This window comes from Carassius gibelio, chromosome A3 (assembly GCF_023724105.1).
Source record: "Carassius gibelio isolate Cgi1373 ecotype wild population from Czech Republic chromosome A3, carGib1.2-hapl.c, whole genome shotgun sequence".
NCBI classification, from domain to species: domain Eukaryota; kingdom Metazoa; phylum Chordata; class Actinopteri; order Cypriniformes; family Cyprinidae; genus Carassius; species Carassius gibelio.
In genome coordinates, this window is record NC_068373.1 from 16,309,571 (window position 1) to 16,330,483 (window position 20,913).

Consider the following 20,913-nt stretch of genomic DNA (forward strand, 5'->3'; position numbering starts at 1 on the left):
GATCTAAGCGCACTTTACGCCGTTCAATCATGCAATGGAGAATAATTATTAATTAATTATGATGAATAATTATTCCATATAGGACGAACCAACTACAAAATAAAAATGCAAGCACCTTTTATTTAGAAGCTCAAAGACGCCCATATCAAGCGGAGATGGCAACACTGCCGGAGCGAGCGGCTGTTGTGTGCGCTGTTGACCGCTAGAGGGCGCGCGTTGCGCTAGGGCGCTGTTACATTGAACAGCGGCTCAGAGCCTCGTTCTCTCGCCGGGCGCAGTGGCGCGCGCCTGTAATCCCAGCTGCTGGGAGGCTGAGGCTGGCGGACCGCTTGAGTTCAGGGGTTCTGGGCTGCAGTGGACTATGCCGATCGGGTGTCCGCGCTAAGTTCGGTATCGATATGGTGCTCCTGGGGGAGCCCGGGACCACCAGGTCGTCTAAGGAGGGGTGAACCGACCCAGGTCGGAGACGGAGCAGGTCAAAGCCCCCGTGCCGATCAGTAGTGGGATCGCGCCTGTGAATAGACACTGCAGTGTAGCCTGAGCAATATAGCGGGACTCAGTCTTTTGTGTTTTTCATCACTTTTTCGTTTTAAAATAGATAGCATTGCATTCGTTTATAAATTTATTATTTTGATTAAACTTTTTATTTTATTTGATACATTAGACAACACACACACATATATATATATATATATATATATATATATATATATATATATATAAACGCATTTATCAGTATATATATATATATATATATATATATATATATATATATATATATATATATATATATATATATATGCTGATAAATGCGTTTTATTTGCAATATTGCACAACATTTGGTTCATTTTAATGCGATCATAGTGGCCAGATAATAAGTGATGTACTGCCCCCTCTCTTTACGAAATTGAAATTACAGCAGAATTTTGTGCAGCTTGAATCACTCAACCAGTAGTAGTCGCTGTTCGCCTTATTTTTCATTTTCAATTCAGTTTATGAGAGGGATTTTCCCCTACTCTTATAATCCGTTGTAGTGTATATATAGGCCTATTTATACATAAAATATATCATAAAGTGATATATATATCACTTCATGATTACTTTATCACAATCACTATAGTGATAAGGCCAAAATGTATTTCCAAAAGACATTGACGGAAAAACTGGACAAAAACACATTATTGAAAACCATTGAGGTCTTTAAAGGCAGGCCTACGGCATTCAATAAAATGTGTGCTCATTTACAGGGTTTTCTCTCTGTCTATGTTTTGGTTTCCTTCATTAGGAAACCATGTTTTATTCTTCCATGTTGTCACTAGGAAGAATAAAATGTAATGTCAGGAGTTGGACACTAGAGAGTGGTTTAGTTACACCAACGTAGAACACATTTCAACATTAAATGATCGATGGCAAGGCCTTCTCCAGTCATATTATTATTATAGGATCTTACCGTCAGTATTCAATATTCATAGTATAGTTCATAAGGCCAATGGGGGTGTTCCTTAAACTACCGAAGCACCAAGTTTTTATTACCACAGTTTTAAAAATGTCCTATTAAAAACTGTCTTTGCCTTCATAATTTTTTTTTCTCCTTTTCAAATAACCCCCACCCCGCTTTTTGTTCTTCTCAAAATTGCATCAGTCCCTCTGTTATGACGGGATTCTTTGACCACCCTCAATATCGCAGCTAAAATGTTGGTTACCAAGAAGGCAACAGTGGCAGTCGAGAATGAAAAGTAAGCTTGTGATATAATAAAGCTTATGATATGTGATGCGTGGAGAAAACAAAGAGAGTTTGAGGTGATAACATGCAAAGATTATGAAGAAACACCCTGCTGTATAATGCAATCATCTGGCAATGTTGTCCTTGGGTCTGACATATAATATAATAACATTTTTCCAGTTACAGTCATTACAGACACGACCAACGGTATGTCTGCATAATATTTCAATGTTCTACAACCACCTCAGAACTTACTGTTTTGCCTGAACATCTGTCACTGTAGTGAACCTATAAGATAATAACTGTATTGACAAAAGTTACAGAATGGACCATCGGGGCCACAGGTCAATCCCCAGCTATTGCAATCAATTACAGTAGCACACAGTTGTTGTGCTCCACAACCTCATTTTGTTCTGTAGTGTTCTGTTCCTATTGTGCTGTAACTCAAAGTTAATGTTTATCTTACACTCTTTCCCCCAATCGATAGTGTACCAGTTTGCACCACTCAGTGTGGGACCCACAGACTGCATTTAAGACCTAAGGCAGGAGAAAAACAAACACGCACGCCCTTTCAATTACATTAATCAGATGCCACTGAGGTAAGAGATACAGTGCGGCGTATTGACATTTCCATAACTGAACACATAAGAGCGCCTGTATGATTAATAGACTGTTTCAGCAGAAGGGCTTGGGCTCTCCATGCACTCACGCCATGTGAATTCCAAGACATTCCTACACTGAAATGAATATATTCCTTTTCCATCTAGTCATAGGTGTCTGTCAGCACGCCCTCAGACAATGGTACAGCCCCACACTCCTGCAGGACTATAATTAACCATCTCCTCACCGTAAAAACATGTCTGTTACTCGTGTGTTGACATGTTATCATAGAGCGGAGTAACATTTTCTGCTTGCATTTCATGATGAGAGTCATTCTGTTCTTATTTATTTTGACATATGATTTATATTTTCTTTATCAAGCCCTTATTACGTATAATTGAATCAAATAAATTAAGTTAGCACTCTATGAAGCACGAAGTATCTTGTTTCCTGCCTGTTGTCTTCAATATATCACTTTCCTTTCCACTGCATGTGTCTTGTGCTTGTACGTGCGTCTCTTCTGTCTCTTCTCCTCTGTAATATTTATCTTTTCTCCTTGACACCTGCCTGTCAAGTTGCACTTTCTATAAATAGCACAGTCTCTGCCCCAAATTAAAGTTCCAAAGAGCATTTATTGGTGTGTCAAGCTTAATAGAGTGTCACTGAACTCTACACTTCAAGCATTTGCACCAGGGACATGACTAAACTCTGATCTCTGCAGTTTTGCCTTTAAAGAGATCTGTAGACCATGCACAGGACATTTAGTGATCTTTGCTTTTTTGCATTTTTTTTTCAGTTTCTAACACCATGATCGCTTGTTCATTTTGCATTCTTTTTGTTTTAGTCGTTTGATGTCTTTTGAAGAAAATATGCATTGTAATGTCATATAATTATTTTAGTCAGTTCATCCAATTTCAGTTGACAAATAACATTTTAGTTGATGACTAGTCTAGTGTTATATAAATTGAATAGAAGACAAATATTCAAATATTTTTATTATTTATATTATTTACCGTTTCAAAAGTGTCTGTTCATTAAAGCTGCATTTATTTAATCAAAAATAAAGTATAAACAGTAATTTAGTAAGATGTTATTATGATTTAAAATGAATTTTATTTCATTTTAAAATGTAGACTTCTCCTGTGATGGCAAATTTGAATTTTCAGCATCATAAGCCCAGTCTTCAGTGTCACACGATGCTTTAGAAATAATTCTAATATTATTTTTATTATTATGAATGTTGATAGCAGTTGATAGAAGTTTTAATATGTTTCAAGAATCATTTTCTTTTCCTTTCAGAAGCTCTTTGATGAATAAATTTTTTTAAAAGGACAGCATTTAAACGAAATGTTTATAGTCACTTTTTATCAATTTAATGCATCCTTGCCTAATAAAGTATTAAAAAAGTCTCGCTGACTTAAACATTTGATGGTAGTGTATTAAGTTAAACCTATATCAACATTTACGAAAAGACCTGGCACTCAAGAAATAATATTATAATGAGCATTCATATATTTTTATTATATTATTAAGATATGTTGACTAAATAGTTCTTTTCATATGTATGTGTTTGGGTGAGTTTTTTAACCCACTACCAAAGCACTTGAGCCTAACTGCTTTCATTGACTGTTTAGCCTTGTTATTTGTAAAACTGTGAAGATCTATGAGACCAGCCCAATGAATGAAAGAACTGTCAGCACTTAACGCTTGTTGAAAAGAAAGGGGTAGTTAGAGATCTATAAGGTCAAAGGTCAGCCTGGCAAATGTAGTTAACCTCGGGCAGCATTTCAGCAGCCTGATTCTGTTCTTGACAAGTCTCTCTGTAATTTTGAGAGGTAAGAATCACTTCATAGATAATCACAGATGTCATGCAGCTCTACTCTAATGTGCTTTAAACAGGCTGTCAGTTCAAATATCTACAAGTATGTCATGCCATTAGCGAACAGCCTGGTTCACAGTACGCCCCATTAACATAGAGACACCCTGTTTGTTATAATGTTATACTTTTTCACCCTTGTCTCTGTCTTTCGTCTGCTCCTCCTGTCCAAGCTGTATTCCCTTAAGATCTCAAGTAACACTGGTTCTGTCGCTCTCTCTCCCTGTATCGCTCTTTTCTCTCCTCACCCACCCACCTCTATCTTTCTCAAGGATGGGGACGACATGCTTGCCAAGGAAGGAGGGAATAAAAGGGATGAAAGATGAGTAAAGTGTGGGAGAAAGAAAAGTCAGGGTGACCGACATATGACCAACCGCCATGCCTGAACCGAAGAAGCCAGGTAAGCCTCTTTAAGTTCCTTTTCAACATCGATTTCACATTTAACACAACAGTGTATTTTTTATCACCACTATTGGTCAATTTATGTGTCATGTTAATGTGAATGATGCTCTTATGCTCTGACTGGCAGAATGCTTGAGTGTCTGGCCCGCTCTTAACATCCATAAAGACTTCCATTTGTTCATAATTTCATTCATCAAGCTGCATTAGTTCAATCTTGATCACTTGTGCACACTTTTTGTTAGCCAGCTATCTGCTAAAGCTGAGATATGTTGTTTTAGTTGCTTAAAGCGTAAGTCATGGGTCTGGATGTATAGATTACTGTAAGGAGATGTTTAGATCGTCTCGGCTGTGCCAGGCGCTGAAAGATGAATTTTGTAGGTTGGGTTGGCAGCAGCAGGAGTGAGAGGTCAGTTTTCAGTTTGGCAACTAGACAGAGAAGATACCCAGTTTGAATTATGATTGTGATGAGTACACGCCATTTAAACAGATTTGTAAAACACTACGCATACACTTGTTGACTGTGTATGAGAAAAACCGAACATAATACACTAAAACTACCATGGATCAGACACTACCAGACTTTAAGGTCATTCTGAACACAAACTCACACAGAAACATGTGCCTTGTTGCTGAGAGACTCATGACAAATGACAACAATAGGTGTTCTAAAATTAGCCTGAGAATTCAAACATGTTTGATATCCTCGATCAGGATGGGATTTTCTGTGAAATTGGTCAAATATGAATTCCCATATCTGCAGACTGGCTCTGACTTTTGGCAACTAAAGGCAACGCCCACTGACTGTAAATCTGACAATGATGTGTTGTCTCTTCCAGCTTTTCTATCATTATTACTAATTATTAACCAATGCACAATACTGTTCTGCACCTATAATAAAACTAAAATGATGTTTGGTAAGGTAGAATCACGTTCCAAGAGGACTCAAATCTCATTATATGTAAATACTCAGAGGATGTCAAATAAAGCTGCATGAATTTGGTGTTCCGACTGCAGAGATATTTGACCTTAAAGACCGTCATTCAAACACTCAATTCTCAAATGACTCTGTAGGTGAAATTCTGATCATTATGAAAATTAATCTATTGATGGAAGTAGTGCACAGTTAAAAATCAATAGCATATCAATTGTGGTCCTTAAATAATTAATGCTGATATTAGGAGTGGGTTGGTTCTGAACATACAGTAGGATTTCATTTGCTGGCAATGACACAGAGTTAAAAGCTTTTCCTGACACACCTTTTTATGGAGCTTTTAAGGAAAGTGAATTGCAGGCATTGAAGTGTGACCAGCAGATGGAATCATTAGCATCAGATATCAGAAGCTGATGTCAAAGGATACCCATGTTCAGCCATGTAATGGAAGTTGTAAACTTGTGTGTGTGACTGAGGTTCGAAAATATGACCTTCTCGATTGTTATCGTTGAGTACATGTCTAGAGGAAGAAAGAAATAACAGACAAGCACCGAAAAATCTTCAGGTGAAAGAAGCAGCGCTGTTCATCCTCAGAGAAGTTATTACTCCAGCAGCAGCAGGATAATAAGCAAAACTGCTGCTATATGCTGTAATACCCAAAATGCATAATGTACAGGGAAGTAATTGTGGCACTAAGCTGCTTAAATGCTGTTAAGAAAAACAGATCCGAATGTTTGTAATGACTGGAAATGGAACTGGAAAAATAGAAAAATTGAATAATTCATAAGCATTCTCAGGAAACTGAACCATTTATGCTAAAAATAAAAAAATAAATAATTTTAAATTATTGTATATATATATATATATATATATATATATATATATATATATATATATATATATATACATATACACATATACATATATATATATATATATACATATATACATATATATATATATATATACATATATACATATATATATATATATATATATATATATATATATATATATATATATATATATATATATATATATATATATATATATATATATATATATTATACAATAATTAAAAATAAAATATTATTTGAAATCTTCAAAATAATAATAAAATATTATTTGAAATCTTCAAAATAATTATAAAATTTAATTATTTGTTAAAATGACTAAAAACTAATTTATAAAAATAATTTGACCAGTATAAGTGCTAATAAGTGCTAATCAGAAAATGCACATAGTGAAAACATATATATATTATTATTATTTTTTTCCGGTATTTTTCTTTACACATTAAACTGTTCTATAATGTTCAGTATTCTGTCAAGTACGCAATGGGCACATATTTAGCAAACAAATGGCTGTCTCCTGAACACAACCCTTTTAAAAAAAAAACGAGGTCAGTTCAGTGTCTATGGACTTATGTCACCGTCCCTTCTTATGATTCAGTTTTTCCTTCTAACTCAGTCCCATGACTTTGTGTCAGTCCCAGTCTGAGAGCATGACATCAGTCAAATAACTGGATCATTTCATTGGAGCGTAGCATGCTTGTTCTCTTGTCTATCCTTCTGTCCCTCTTTCATTTTCTCATTTATCCTACCTCCACACTTCGGACCTCACACACGACGCCCCTTTTTTTAGTTTATTGCTTTTTAAAGATCACACTTCCCACCCTCCACTCAAGTCCCCCGGTCACATACACAGGCCACTTTGCTCAGAGTGGGGAACTGTCAAGATAAAGTCTGTCTGGATCTCCTGAAGCCATAGTGACTGGCAAGAAGCACGATTCCTTAATAAATAGCTTCCAGAATAGCCCTGTGGCCTTGAGCAGCTTTTAGGAGGGTATGTGATTTTACAAATGGCATGTTGGCAGGGGAGAAGTGTCCGGAATTGTGTGCCTCTGCATATTGCTCCATGATTATGGATACTCTGTAATGATAGTATTACTGTAATAATGGGTCAAGGCTGTGAGCTATAAATTGTGCATTTGCATTAATATTGGACTGGGGCTGATATAAAGCATGTGAAATGTCACATTAATATAAATTACTTCACAAAGAGTCTAATATAATATCCAGGCTTTACCATAATAGTCAAATGTCCGGCCTGTGATAGTTTGAGATGAGTGCAGGATTCCTTCAGACTTCTGAAATGTCCTAAAACGATTATTTGCTTATGCTGTTTAAGCATCTTCTGTGAAAATAATGAGGCTGTTTTTGCAGAAGCCTGTGTTGCCCTGCCAAGCTGAAATAACGTCATTTCTGTCCTGGCAGGACAACAAGAGTTCGGCTCCGTGTAACCCTGCTAATGAAACACCCAGAGTATTGAGAATTAGGAAAGGTTAAGCCTCTTACTCGTCATCTGAAATGTCATTATTATAGTGCTCCCTTTTCCCAAATCTTCCTATTTTCACCACAACACAGAACAGAACAGAAAGACACAGACACTCTCTATGAACTATGGTCATGTTCTTGCTCCATCCTCTTTTTTTTGACACAAATACACACAAAAATATTGACTTAACTATATAGCAGTGGTTCTCAACCCACTAGAGGGCCTCAGCACACCTTCAAAAGGGCTGCAAGATGCCTTAAAATGATTTTAAATAATTGATGTAAACAAATATATATACTGTATACTGTATATATATATATATATATATATATATATATATATATATATATATATATATATATATATATATATATATTTGTCAAACTCCATGATAGTTTACCAGAAAAAAATTGCTAAAAATAAATAAATAAATAATAATGATAATACATTTTTTCTATATACGTTATGCAGTTTTTCCATACAACTTGATTTGAAACTTTATTTAATGTACAAACTGTTTTTCCAATATCCTTAGACATCTCCAAAGGAAGATTTCATATACCCCCAAAAAATAGTTAAGTAATCCCACCCCAACGCCCTAACACACACACACACACACATACAGTGACAGGGAGTGATAGTTGTCTCGACATTCAATGTCTCATTTCCAGCTGGGGTAGTGTAGCATTACCTCATACCCGTTACCATCACAATGCAGTCCTTGGCATGCGTCTCCTTCATGATGGATCACACACAGATGTCAAAGCTCATTTTTTTGTGTGTTTTAGAATATGTCCTCCAACTTAACCGTAATGGGATATGTAGTGCACGAACTGATATCGCTGTATGACTATTTTCATAAACCCTGTTGCAAATTCCACACGCCAGTCTTTCTCAGTCTTCCTGCTGAAGATCTGGAATCATGAAATATTCAAGAGAACCCAATGACCTTGATTAGCTGGTTCATGAGTATTTGATTAGATTTGAACTAAACTCTGCAGGAAGGTAAAAACCACAGTGCTGATTTGTTTGTATTTATCTCTGTTAAATCATCACCCTTTACTGCACCACCCAAAATCTCAGCACCCCCAGTATAAATGATTTCCATTTATGTAGAAGCAACATTCCCATTTAAACACAGCATTTTTAATGTTTCTGTCAAGAAATTACAAATGTAAATTATCCTTTACATCTGATGAAAAATAAATATTTTTTTTTATGTATGAAAAATCTTTATCATCCTTCCGTCTTCAAAAACTTGCTCAAAACTTGTATCTCCTCCCTATAAAAAACAAAGAGGTTAAAAATATCTAATCTGCTCTTTTCCTTAATGCATGATGATCACTAACTGGCGATTTCAGTTATATCTTTGCTTGGTTTATTAAAAATGCAGTGTGCTATCCTGAGAGTGGAAGAGAGAAAGATATCACTGTCAGAAAGTAAAGAGGCCATAATTCATCTTAGCATCATCACATCATAAACCTCATCTTTTGACATTTATTTTATGTGATAGCCTGTCTTTACTTCATTAATATAGGGCAAGAGAATCATTTTGATTAAATGTTTTATCTTATTTTGAACTTCGGCTCATGTAAATCATTTTGTTGTTTCAGCTGAAGTGGTCTTCAGTTTGATTCATTCATGTAAACTATAACTATTCTTTAGAAATGATATAGGTTGTGATTACATACACGGCATGACCCATAGAAACCAGTTTATTTATGTTCTCAGAGTTTCTACATCACCATCTCCCCAATCTTCATCTTTATGCCCACCACCTCATCGTTTACATATATGTAGGAAAGAGAGGAAAGAGATATTTACGATCTACATCCATAACTTAGATCATCAGTGCTGTCACACAGATATTGTAGCATTTCTCTTAAGTGTTTCTTTCCTCGCGCTGCCAAAAGAATCAATCACTCCATTCTCATAAAACATGGAAACTTCATCATGTGCGGCCGACCCACCCCACACTTGTATCCACTCCAAATGCTTCTAATGCCAAAGACACTTCATCACGCACCCGCTAGTAAAAATAGCTGCTTTCAATTTGGATCTGAGGAGCTGAATGAAGCCTGAGGGGGGAAAAACATCTTTTTTTGTGATATCCTTAGAAACACTACATATATCACTAGGCTGTCCCATCTGAGCCTGTTTATCCTGAAATTGAAATATTTTAAAAGGAATTCATTATATTAATTCACCATAGACTTGAAGTCAAGGCCAGCAGACAGTTGCAACAAAACTCCTTCCAATAGGAAAAATAATAAAAATGTTAATAAAAAAATTAGGGGTTTCTTGACTTAATGGGTTTGTTTCAACTGGACCACAGACCCTGCAAGACCCAGACCAGAACTGGATATCAATACAGATTCAGTGTGTTTCCAATTAAATGCATTTGATTCATTTCCAATTCACTTTGATCGATTAACTTTGGCAAAGTTCAATTATAATGTCCATTTAGAAATAATAAATGATCTCTCAGGTAATGTTAGAAGAAATGATGTTGGGATCTTTCTAATCTTGTATAAGCAAACCAATAACAAATTAATTTATTCTTAATTAACTAATTGCTAATTGCATTTGTTGTATAAATCAATGAATACAACAATAAAGCTCTTTAGTTACTTCCATGAAAGTGTATAGAAAGTTTGTGAATGATTCACTAAAAGAATCTGTTTATAAGAGTCATTTGTTTGTGACTAGAACTACATTATTTGCACTTTGCTTTTGATTCACTAAAATAAGTCATTTATTCATAAATCTGATGACACCGGTTGCTTTTAGCTTGTTGAAAAGTTTGAGATCATGAACCGAAACCCAGATCCAGGACAAGATGTTTTGAATAATATGCATTTTTAAAGTAACAATCACCGTTATTCATTACGATACATTTTTTTCTCACCTAATTTGTTGACAGTTTAAAACATTAATTTGGGATTGCATTGGCAGTATATGATGAATAACAGTACGGCAGAGGGCAGATATCACAGTTTTTCTTGTATTAATCACACTTGAAACACATTGGAGCCTGACTCTAAACACTCAGACATCCTTTCAGGTTTTGTTTGTGTAACACTCTATGTGACAAGTCGGAGTGCACTGGAAACATATATGTGCTGATATGTGAAGGGCATTTGTCGACATTAACACAGGATGGTGTGAGTCGACATATTAACTCAAGCCCACTCAGAGCGAGGCCCCTGCTTTCAGTCATCACATCCAGTGATGTGTCTGAGAGACTTGACAATGTTGTGAAAGTCTGTCTTCCCCCACTGGCCTGTCAAAACGGTTGAAATCAGCTGTGTGTGTTCTTATATGACATGCTCTCTCGTTTGTTCTTAGACAACTGAATTGTCCTCCATTGCATCTGTATTCTGATTGGTCGGGAGGGTCCATGCTCAGAAAAGGGAAGTAGTGAAGTAAATGTCATAAGAGATTAGCTTTGTGAATATTCCACAGCGGTTAGTCGGCCAAACAGAACGAGGAAGCGACGAGAGAGAGGAGCACAGAGTGATTTGTCAGCAAAGTGGAGGAGAGAATACTAGCGCTGTAGGCTAATGTAACTAAAGTGAGCAAATTCTGAGCGCAGCCACGAATACGATAGTTCAAATGCTGCTGCTGGAGTTTAGCCTGCTCTCAATTTCAGGGCATTGTGTTGTTGTTTTGCTAGGTTTCAGAATAGTTGTGTGACCCAGGGGCCAGTGGGGGTGGCGTCTCTGAAACAACCGTGGATTAGAAATGCAAGACCTTCCAAGTTTGGATCAGACAGAAATAAATAGCGACATAAAAACTGAAAAAATTGTCCAGCCTGTATATGAAGTATTTGAGGATGGAGATATATGTAATCATAGATGTTATATTAATGGAAATAGATTCACATTATCAACACAGAGAGAGGCATAGGAGACCACCCGTTTACACTTTTTTCATGTTGTTTATGAAGCGTACTTTAAGATATCCAAGTGGTCTCCGTGACAATTTAATATGACCACATTATAAATTCAGTCCATCTCACTGACCATATGATCTCTGTCTGGCGCTCTCTCTTTATCATATCGAAGCCCATTTCTGCCTCCCTCAGTGTAAAAAAAAAAAAAAGGCAAATTTGAGATAAAGTATTACATGAAGTCACGTTGTGAGATATCAAGTCACAACTGAGAAAAATTACAGTTAGAGTGTGAGATTTTAAAGCTGTCATTTATTTACTTATTTATTTATGAGGAAGAGCAAACAGGTTTTAGTTTCTTTTAGTAATTTTAATTTGCTTGTCATTGTTATTCTTTTCTTTCTTAATATATATATATATATATATATATATATATATATATATATATATATATATTTTTTTTTTTTTTTTAAACCTGTTTAAAGTTTTTCATATAATATTAATATTTTATTCATCTTTATTTCAAGCAACAACAACAACAAAAAACATAATCACAACAATGATATAATAACATTTTGGGACACATTTTATGATATTGCTTTTGCAAAACTGTGTGAGAGTAAATTCCCAGTATGCTTTAGATGCTCAAATCATCACCAGCAAGATCAGCTGAATTTTACCAAGGAAATAAAAGATGATTAATGGATGTTTACTTGAGTTCAACAGATGAGAGCATGAGAATTATATTGGTTTCCGTAGCGACAGCAAACTTTACACACAGCATTGCAATGGTGTTAGTGATGGATTTAAGAGGAAAGTGCCATTTTAATGAAAAGCTGACTGGGTCCTCCACCTCAGCAAAGATTTTAGCCAAGCAAATTAACACTGCCAGATCAATTCATCATGGGTAATGTGAGAACTGCCCAGAGCATTTGAGCATTTCCCAGTAGAGTTGTTACAGGTCCCTGTTTGTGTATACTCATGACCTTCTGTTGTCTGGTGAACATGGTGCTCTGTCCTTTTTCGGGTGGACATCTTAGCCAGCTCCTAGATCCTGAGATAAAGGAAGCATTTGGAATAAACTGTTGGATCGCCACATCCCACTCCTCCTCTGGGACGAGGAGATATACCAGATGTATCTAAGCCCTATTAACATATTGCAATCTGAAAGACAAACCTAATCAAAAATAGACGTGCCGGTACTTCGGTATGCAAGCAGATCATGCAATCTGACCCTCAGGGCCGAGGCCAGGTGCGGTGTCTCATATCCTTAAAACTACAGAGTGAAGGTCCAACCAGTCCTTCCAGGTTCCGAGTCAATTCCAGGCCAAGATTGTGACTTGCAAGGTGATGGTGCCACGATGTAGCAAAGCTGTTTACACCTGCTATTGACCAGTGGAACAGACAGAGGAGATGCTCAGATGCCTGCTCTCCAAAATAAATCTGCCCTAACTCAATATACTGTAAAAAAAAAAAAAAAAAAGAAAAAGGACACGCGCAGACTTGAAAATAGATTCGGCCAACTCAAAGGTGTTTTGTTATGAGGATGTATGCACATATATAATCAGTGTTTATTCATTTATTTATTGTTCTGATTCTGGCCTGAGTACAATTTTACCTGCTCAGACAGTTTCATGATTTACATATGTGTACGTATATCCTGTTGATACATCTAACAAAACTAATATGAGATTAGCAGTTTTGACTTGCGCTTAACATGAGCCCTTTTGAATACTGTCATTAAAAATGTCATTTCTTTCAGGTGCCAAGGGCGAGAAGGTGGGAGCTCCACCTGCTGGTTTGTACTTGCATCTCTTTCCTCTACTAAACATTCATAATCTGTTTGACGAAATGAATCATTTAAAAGCAGTCAGACTCACTCTCAGTATCTTCTTTTTTTCACAGATAAGCCTGCCGAAGGTGGGTCACCTGTTTTGAATCTTGTCATGAATGCCATTTGTCTTCATTCAGTCTGTCAGGCACACAAGGGGTAGCTTTGCTTCTACAGATGAGCTTTGAGTGTGTGTGTGTGTGTGTGTGTGTGTGTTATGACGCTTATGTGCTCTGCAAGGGGTTAGGATTAAGTGAGAGGTGTGCTGAATTATACATTAATTTAACCTGTTCTAATTAATCTTTAAATACGGCAAATACATTAATCATACCTGAAACCAGCTAGCAGTAATCTTAGAATCTTTTTACATATTGACACACACACACAGACACACACACACACACACACACATATATATATATATATAGTGCATAGATTAATTGTATTTTTAATAATTTTTCAAAACGAACATATTACATAAAGACTTAATAATATGGTTGACTTAATTCCTGCCTTTATTAATAGCTGGCTGGCAGAAATACATTTGAATTTAACTATGTATACATGCAGAACCATATTTATTTACTATTCTGTAACTACACAATCCAGTGAATGTACATAAATTACAGTATATTGTTTCTACATAAATAATATTAGAGCCTACTTTACTCGCGGCTGAAAATGAGTTATAAACAAAAGCCCAGCATATGCTGTGATTTAGAAAATAACATATTGCTGTGCTGCATCCATTTAAAATCATGTACATTTTTTATTACGATTTCTTTCCAAATTAATGAGATATTTTCCAATTGCAGTGGGAGATGCTGTCACTAGCATTTAAATGGTAAAAATGTGAGACTGCATTAAGCACCGTTATTCTAGAATAACAAAACAAAATGAAACAAAATTAAATTAGTCAGTGATGTTACTGGTTCCTTTTTAAGTGTGACTTTTTAAGAATGACCTTTCCAATATTTTCTAACCTGATCGTGACCTATTATATTAATGCAGCACAATGCGAGAATAAATAAGCATGTGCATATATGGTATGTATTTGCAATTCTTGTTTCATATTATAAAGTATTTTGTGTCATAAAACGAACATTTGCACTGGGGTACAAATCATTTCCTCTGGAGGAGACCCTACAGTGACCCCAAACAGTAAATGCCATTGCATTACAACTAAATATCAAAATAAATCACATATTCTAAATCTAATACACATATTCTAATCAAATCTAGTGTTCAAAACTGCAGACTTTTATCCTTTTGTGTGTCCGTTTCTGTTTTCACTTTCTCTCCAGCTCTAGATTCCAGAAACAAGACAGTGGGATGTTGTGTATTACAGTGTTAGTGTTTAACTCGTCTCTCTGTATGTGCTGCCTTAACCTCATTATGCTTCCATTGTTCTTTTAATTTAGATGATGAGGGCAGTGACGGTAAGGGAAAGAAACACTCCTTTTGGCTCGCTGTGTGTGTGTGTTTGAGTTTATTTGTCAATGTGCAAGTTCCTTTCCTGTGACTGTGCATGTGACCAAATGTCAGTCACTGTCTCTGTCGGTGGTCCACAGGTCTGTCACAGGGGTCCTGACTGGCCAAAGCAAGACCAAAAGGCAAACAAGTGGTTTGAAATCTGAGATTGCTTTGGCGAATACCAGCAAGTCTTTTTTCATTTCAAGTCAGTCCATTGTTCACTGAATAGTGCGCTGTCTTTTAAAGGCCATATTATTTTTTTGAGACTCAACACAGTCTCTGCTGTATATTCCAATTAAGTTTTGCCAAAGCATCCAGATCAGTAGAATGTTATATTTTAGCCCTTGCAGGTGCTGTAAGTAGTTTTAGGAAAATAAAAACCACTCAAAAAAAAAAAAAAAAAAAAAAAAATATATATATATATATATATATATATATATATATATATATATATATATATTTTTTTTTTTTTAATCTGTCATTGATTACACATTAAATGTTGGATTTATTTGCTTAAATATTAGCTGTGACTAAAATTATTTACAACGTCTTAAATTATCCCTTTAATTATAGTTTAGGTCAAATTAGTTTACTTGGAGAAAATTATACTTTGGATATATACTTTTTTATTAGATTGGGTATCAATGTTTGCTAGTGTGTATAAACCAAAAGGTTTTATTTCAAGCCATTTTACAAAATATATTTTATGAATATTTTGTTGTTGTTGTTACATTTATGATATCATCTTGATGTCTTGCAACCATGTTTTATTTTAACCTCTTGGAACCTTTTTAGAAATGTGGTGACCATTAAAGAAGCCATGGTTATGCAGTTTACTGATACTCTGAAGTGGTTGTCCCTCTGAAAGTTTCGCCATTGGAAATATTCGGATCTGTGTATGAGATCCAGCACTGAAGTGTGAGGGTCAGGACCTTCAGCAACATGAGATTAAGACACCCAGAACTGGACAAGCATTTTCACAGTGTACATGTTTAGTGGCTGACATTAGAGCTCAACTACTTCTACATTTATCTTATCTGGGTTAAGTGTTTCTGGGTAAATCATCTTCAGAAAATAGGATGGTTGGTTAAGAAACAATTGTGAATATAAGGCAAACTATGCATTGCACTGTGACTTTTCATCCTTGTTCAGTTTATCAAATTAACTTGCATACACATAAAACAGAGAGTGAAGCTTTTGTTCTCTAGTTTTATGGAAATGCATGGCATCATCTGGGCCTGATCCAACCACAGATGGTACTTGTAGCCAGTTGCTGTGGATTTTTTATTAAAGACAAACTTTTTGGCTTGTTATATTGTCTGTTTCATACTTACTGTGAATTTTTCTATAGATATGTTATGATTCTGAAAGGGATATGTTAAGGAATGCAAGAATTGGTTTTAAATAATCAGCCATCAAAGCCATCCATTTAACTCGATTTTAACCAGCATCAACCAAAAAACATCCCACCCACCCATCAGTACCACTATGATTATAATGGATTGCAGGGCACTAAAGTTGATTGGTATTGACTGGATAGTGAAGAAAATAACTGAATTAACAGTACTTTCATCATTCTGAAAAACTGAAGGACGGAAGGACATCAGTGTCTTCATATGTGTGTTAGTATGTACAGTATGTGTGTACAATACATGAACGTCTCCTAAAAGGTCAGTTTTTAAAGAGACATAATATAATGCAATATTAACTTCCTAATGGTTTCTTTCAATCTGTTTTCTCTCTTTTTCTTTGATACAGAATTGCCTGAGGATGGTAAGACACACAAATCCTTTAGCATGTATTGTCAATGACAAATACATGAAAAAAAAGAAAATATATATATATTTTTTTATCTCTCATGCAAAAGGAAATTGTGCAAGTGTCTTTCACATCCATGATCTCAGTGCAGACCCTTAAAGGATAGTTCACACAAAATTAAAATTCTGTCATCATTCACTCACCTTCAGAAAAACACTGTGAGAAAAGTAAGCCATACTGGTTTGGAAAGACATAAGAGTGAACCAAAAATGACAGAATTTTTATTTTTTGGGTTAACTATCAGTTTATGGATCTGGAAGGGCTGAAAGGTGAAAATCAATAGGCAATAGTTTGTGAGATGGTGCTAAATGTGTTAGGGAAGCTTTACTCCAGGCTGCTCACATGTCAATATGAACAGTAAATATCATGAATGATTCACTGTTTTCAGTACTGGTTGACTATAGCCTGTTTAGTGTCCCTTTAATGTGGGCTTTCAGCAGTTCATATGAGTTATTGTTTCTCTGACTCTGCCGGTAGAACATGTCCCAGGAGAAGAGCAACAGGTGTCTCAATTAAGTGGCTTGTTTGTGGAGAAGCCTCAGAGTGTCACTGCCATTAAAGGTAAGATTCTGAACTGTCCGCAGCTTGAATGCACTCCAAGACTTAGTCTGCGCATTAGCGGTGGGATTTTAGAGTCATTGAATCATTCTTTCAGTGTATTTGTTCAAACACTGATTCATTAAAGAATGATAATAGTGTCTGTGTTTATGAATGAATCATTGAATCATTTACTTAATTCATTCAGAACATTGATTTGTTCAGGAATGAAGCAAGTGCTTGTCACTATATGAGTGGATCACTGATTGATTCATTCAATAAATTCCTTAAAAACACTTGCCAGGAATGAAACAAGCTAATTTATTCATAAACAGTCATAAACAAATAATAACACCAGTTCATTCTGGTACCAAATGCTACTATTCATAGATATGGAACAGTTAATCAGTGTTGGCTTCTTGTGGAAATAATTAAATTGATGGAGAAACAATACACAAGGTAACTGCCAACTTTGTGGCTATAATGTAACTTCTTATTAATTGAACTGTAAGTAATCAAAAATATGTTAAAACACTGCACTCTACCAAAACTTTTGAATGATTAATGTTTTTTTTTAATATATATATTTTTTAATGGATCAATCCGTTTGTGCTTTTTGTATAATAAAAAAATCCATAAATCATTAAGAAGTATGCACCTGCTTTTTTCATTCGAACTGTAAGAATGCAACCAATATCAGAAATACAACTGCACTAAATATATCCTATATTCATAACAACAGCACTCTAGCTTGTGTGATATTGCTTAATATAGTCACATAAATAACGCTATATTGAAAGTTCAGCAATGTTTATACATGTCATTTTATTTGTAACAGGGAAAAATGTCACATTTGTGGCTAAGGTGGAATCCTCTCAGATGCTGAGGAAGCCTACTATGAAGTGGTTGAAGGGGAAATGGCTGGATCTTAGCAGCAAGGTTGGAAAACACCTCCAGTTCAAAGAAAGCTACGACAGGAACACCAAGGTGTGTGAGGAACAGTGTGTTTTATTTGAGATTTGTTCATTACAGATCAAGACTTAACATTTATTTTACTTGATCCCAGATATACACCTATGAGATGACCATCGTTAAGGTTGTGGATGGAGATGCAGGAGGTTATCGTTGTGAGGTCACTTCCAAAGACAAGTGTGACAGCTGCACTTTTGAAATCTCCGTCGAAGGTAGTTGCAGTTATAAGTAAATTAAAAGAACGTTTTTACATATTCTGATGTACAAATAGATTCACAATTTTTCGTGTGATCACTAAATCTGGCTAGTAATTAGAGTATGAAACACCTGATGTTGGACATTTATTATGCATATAATGTGGCTTTCAGATTATTAAAGTCAGTTACGTGCCTGGTGTGTGTGTGTGTGTGTGTGTGTTTGTGTGTGTGTGTATACTCATGTTACTGTAAGTCTAGAGTTGATTCATTATTCAGTAGGTATTTTGCTGATTAGATCCTCTCCTGTTAGTTTCACAGCACTCAGCAAATCAGCATTGCACATTTATTAGCTTTGACAGTAATCAGATTGTGGAGCAAATCAAACACTCAGAGTTTCCCATCATGTATTTCATCTTCTCCTTCAGCTGCTGAAGAGACACAGCAAACAAACATTTTGGAGGCGTTCAAACGATCGTAAGTTTGTTTGTGTGTCTGTGTTTCGTACTCATTTGTAACGTCTTGATGTCACATTGTTGTAACACGCTCCTAAGATGTATGGTCTTGGTTTGGAAGGAGTTTCATTCATGTTGTCAGTGTGACTTTATGTTTAGATGCTGCTGTAAGTGTATACACAGATTTAGCGGCTCATGCTTCTCACGTTCATACAAACTAGATTATATGATATTCTTGCATATCATTGAGGGAGCTGTCTGTTGCCAGAAGCTGCTCTTCTGAGCAGTAATGTTTTTCCTCGTGTCTGAGAGTTTGGCTCCAGGTCCAGCTCTGGGAGGTCTGTGTTTAGCCCTAGGAATGAGGCAGGCTCCTTGATCTTCTCTTCATAGGTTTGACTCCCAGGGACTGCTTGAACTAATAAAATGTATATCTTCAATGCAATGTTAGTCATTTCCGATAAAACTGTCTGGCAAATTCATAAATTTAAATGTCCGTTTAGATGCTGCATGTATCATTAGTAAAATACAGTAAAGGTTCCAAAAAGGGTTTTTCACAGCAATGCCATTTTTATTTATTTTTGTGAAGATCATTTTAATCATCTATGGAAACTTTTGTACAATGGAAAGGTTCCATGGATGTTAAAGGTTCTTCATGAAGCCAGATGACAAGAAATTGTATTTTTAAAAGAGTATAACAGTAAGCGTCTGTTATGTGAGTTTATAAAATACAGTAAACTGTATTTATTATAAACATGATGCACTCCTAATTGTTTATTTATCATTTTCTTGCTCTATTCCCCTCTATCATCTGTAGGGGAGATGCAGGAGATGATGCAGGTGAACTGGACTTCAGTGGTTTACTCAAGAAAAGGTTTGGAAGATGTTCTACACCCTCCATGTTTTCTTCTTCTTTATGTGCAGTTGGAGTTCTTCACTTTCACTTTGACCATCATGCTTTCTTCAGATTCATACATACATAGTAATCACTGCCTAATTATAATTAATGGTGTCGTTTATTCACTGTAGAAGTTTAATATGGTTTTAACCGTAACCATTAGTTCTGTCTAGGGTCTGAGAATTTTGGATAAGTTAAATTTCTGAAATATGCATGTATATTTAATGATACAACAGAGCAGCTTCATTTGGGTAGGTCATAGAAACTTAAGAATTTGAGGGAAACACAACATCACTAGGACTCAACATAAAAATAGTGAATCTCACCCAAATATGAAGATTAACCGTATTTTTGGATTCCATGTGCCTCAGAGAGAGGAAGCAGAAGGAGGAGCCTGAGACTGATGTGGATGTGTGGGAGATCCTGAAAAATGCCAAGCCATGTGACTATGAGAAGATCGCCTTTCAGTATGGCATCACTGATCTCAGGGGCATGCTCAAAAGACTTAAGAAGATGAGGAAGGTGGAACCCAAAAAGAGCGATGGTGAGACACATGACGGATGTACCGAGTCATGGTCCCTCACACATATACATACATACATACTAAGGGTTCAAATCCAACCCTAGTGTGCAATTTTGTTAATAAACCAGATAAAGTAGATTTGGAATTGGCGGGCGAGTATTGTAATGGACTGAATATGTTAGTGCTGCTTCTGTTTTAAGCTTTCCTAAAGAAGTTGGATCCTGCTTACTCTGTGGAGAAAGGAAAGAAAATACAGCTTTGTGTGGAGCTGTCTGACCCCAACACTCAAGTCAAATGGCTGAGAAATGGACAGGAGATCAAACCTTCAGCTAAGTATGAGCCTTTGTGTTTGTGTTTAAAAGTACTGGAATAAATAGTTTTGCAAAGCACTTTAAGAGGTGCACTGGTCATCACTGATGACCACTATTGATGGTTGATGCTCGATGCCTTACAC

At 35.9% G+C, this 20,913-nt stretch overlaps 1 protein-coding gene across 3 annotated transcripts in view; it reads left to right on the top strand.

The window, feature by feature from the left end:
* Positions 1 to 4,523: 4,523 nt before the first annotated feature.
* Positions 4,524 to 20,913, top strand: part of LOC127949142 (myosin-binding protein C, fast-type-like) — a 28,674-nt gene continuing 12,284 nt past the window's right edge. Inside the window, exons 1-12 of one of the 3 annotated variants that reach the window (XM_052546102.1) lie at positions 4,524 to 4,599; positions 13,524 to 13,559; positions 13,667 to 13,681; positions 15,014 to 15,031; positions 16,824 to 16,838; positions 17,361 to 17,444; positions 18,259 to 18,407; positions 18,487 to 18,604; positions 19,015 to 19,063; positions 19,856 to 19,912; positions 20,308 to 20,480; positions 20,660 to 20,792. In XM_052546102.1, the coding sequence (XP_052402062.1) occupies positions 4,578 to 4,599; positions 13,524 to 13,559; positions 13,667 to 13,681; positions 15,014 to 15,031; positions 16,824 to 16,838; positions 17,361 to 17,444; positions 18,259 to 18,407; positions 18,487 to 18,604; positions 19,015 to 19,063; positions 19,856 to 19,912; positions 20,308 to 20,480; positions 20,660 to 20,792 (869 nt within the window). In that variant the 5' untranslated portion in view covers positions 4,524 to 4,577. The remainder of the gene's footprint in view (positions 4,600 to 13,523; positions 13,560 to 13,666; positions 13,682 to 15,013; positions 15,032 to 16,823; positions 16,839 to 17,360; positions 17,445 to 18,258; positions 18,408 to 18,486; positions 18,605 to 19,014; positions 19,064 to 19,855; positions 19,913 to 20,307; positions 20,481 to 20,659; positions 20,793 to 20,913) is intronic. The other 2 variants (XM_052546111.1, XM_052546119.1) reach the window with 2 other exon arrangements.